The 1,314-nt window shown below is 60.6% G+C and overlaps 1 protein-coding gene across 1 annotated transcript in view; it reads right to left on the bottom strand.

Moving 5' to 3' along the window:
* EMIHUDRAFT_457650 (hypothetical protein) overlaps nt 1–1,222 on the bottom strand; it is a gene marked incomplete at its 3' end in the record, with an annotated part of 1,497 nt that extends 275 nt beyond the window's left edge. Inside the window, exons 1-2 of the mRNA XM_005777297.1 lie at nt 279–1,222; nt 40–206 (exon numbers count right to left, since the gene is read on the bottom strand). Coding sequence (XP_005777354.1) covers nt 40–206; nt 279–1,174 — 1,063 coding nt within the window. The 5' untranslated portion in view covers nt 1,175–1,222. The remainder of the gene's footprint in view (nt 1–39; nt 207–278) is intronic.
* Between the last annotated feature and the right edge of the window lie 92 nt (nt 1,223–1,314).

Below are 1,314 nucleotides of genomic sequence, written 5' to 3'. Positions count from 1 at the left end.
ACACCTTCCCGTCCCCGCGGTCATTGATCGAAGCCATACCATCGCCCGACGCGCTGCTCAGCGTCGCTCCGACGCTCAACATCGACACGTATCGGCTGCGCTTCGTTGCCGTTTCCCAAACGAGGACAAAGCACTTTCCGTTCTTCGGACTCTTCCAGTACACGGCGAGGCAGCCGTCGCTCTTGAGCTGGGCGACGTAGCTGCCCCTAGGATGCCGGCGAGTGCGATCGTGAGGGCTGGACCACACAAGCTTGTCTGACTTGACGTCATTGCGGAACCTTCGAGACAGCTCCAGCGACCCGGTTGGTGACAGCGTCAAGCCATACGTCGTCCCGTTCACCTCGCCCACGAACGTCTGTGTGCTCCAAATCGGTGCGGCCGAATTGGGGGACGCAGCGTCGTCGCGGTAGATGACGAACTGGCCATCGTTCTGGACCACACCGTAGTGCCTTAGTCGGCCGCTCGCAGCAGACATCATGATCTCGTCCTTGACACTGCTGAGCTCTTCGCCGACCGCCAACAGCGACGGCTGCCGCTGCCGAACACCAGGCACAACGGAGGAAGCACCGCTAGCCATGCCGGCGAGCATCTGCTTCAGCTCTTCTTCGCGCAACCAGGGCTTCCCAAAAAGGTTCAGCACGCGTAGCTGGCTAACCTTCAGCGACCTCAGATGTAGGAGCGGCGCGCCGTCGACCAGGAGCGGCACGGTGAAGTCCTGCCGCTTATGGTCGACATCGCCAGACTTGATGTGCTCTCCCTTCTCCATGTGATTGGTGCTGAGGCTGCGCTGGCCCTCGTAGTTTGGATAGACCAGGTATTGCCCCCTGAGGTAAAGCAGCTCGAAGTGGAACTTCTTCCAGCTGCCCTTCCAGCCGTTGGTGCGGCTTGAAGGAATCAACACGTCGTGGGGCGACTTGACGCCGGGCTTGAGATCAAAGCGCAGCCGCAAATAATCGACGAACTGCTCCCAGTGGTTAGGGAAGTAAACGGCCCCCCATGAGCACGGCGTCTGCAACAAATATGGGCTCTCTTTGTGCTCTGCTCCCATGACCTCAATCATGAGGGCCGTCGAGTTGAACGGCTCGGGCGGGTTGGTCGTCTCGGTGCGACGAGGCGAGTATAGGCTTATGCCTACCACGCGCGGGTCTGGCTCCCTTTGGAGCGCCAGCATCATCTCCGACACGAAGCGGAAGTAGTGCGGGGACACCTCGATGTCGTCCTCCAGCAGGCACCCGAAGTCCTCGGTCGAAGACGGGTACCAGCTTTCAGAGACAGCCAAGATCAGTCCGCCCTGCCTGGCCCGTTTGCGCACGT

This window comes from Emiliania huxleyi, assembly GCF_000372725.1.
Source record: "Emiliania huxleyi CCMP1516 unplaced genomic scaffold EMIHUscaffold_262, whole genome shotgun sequence".
NCBI classification, from domain to species: Eukaryota; Haptophyta; order Isochrysidales; family Noelaerhabdaceae; genus Emiliania; species Emiliania huxleyi.
Note: the sequence above shows the minus strand (reverse complement) of the source record. Positions and strands in the feature narration are given on the sequence as shown.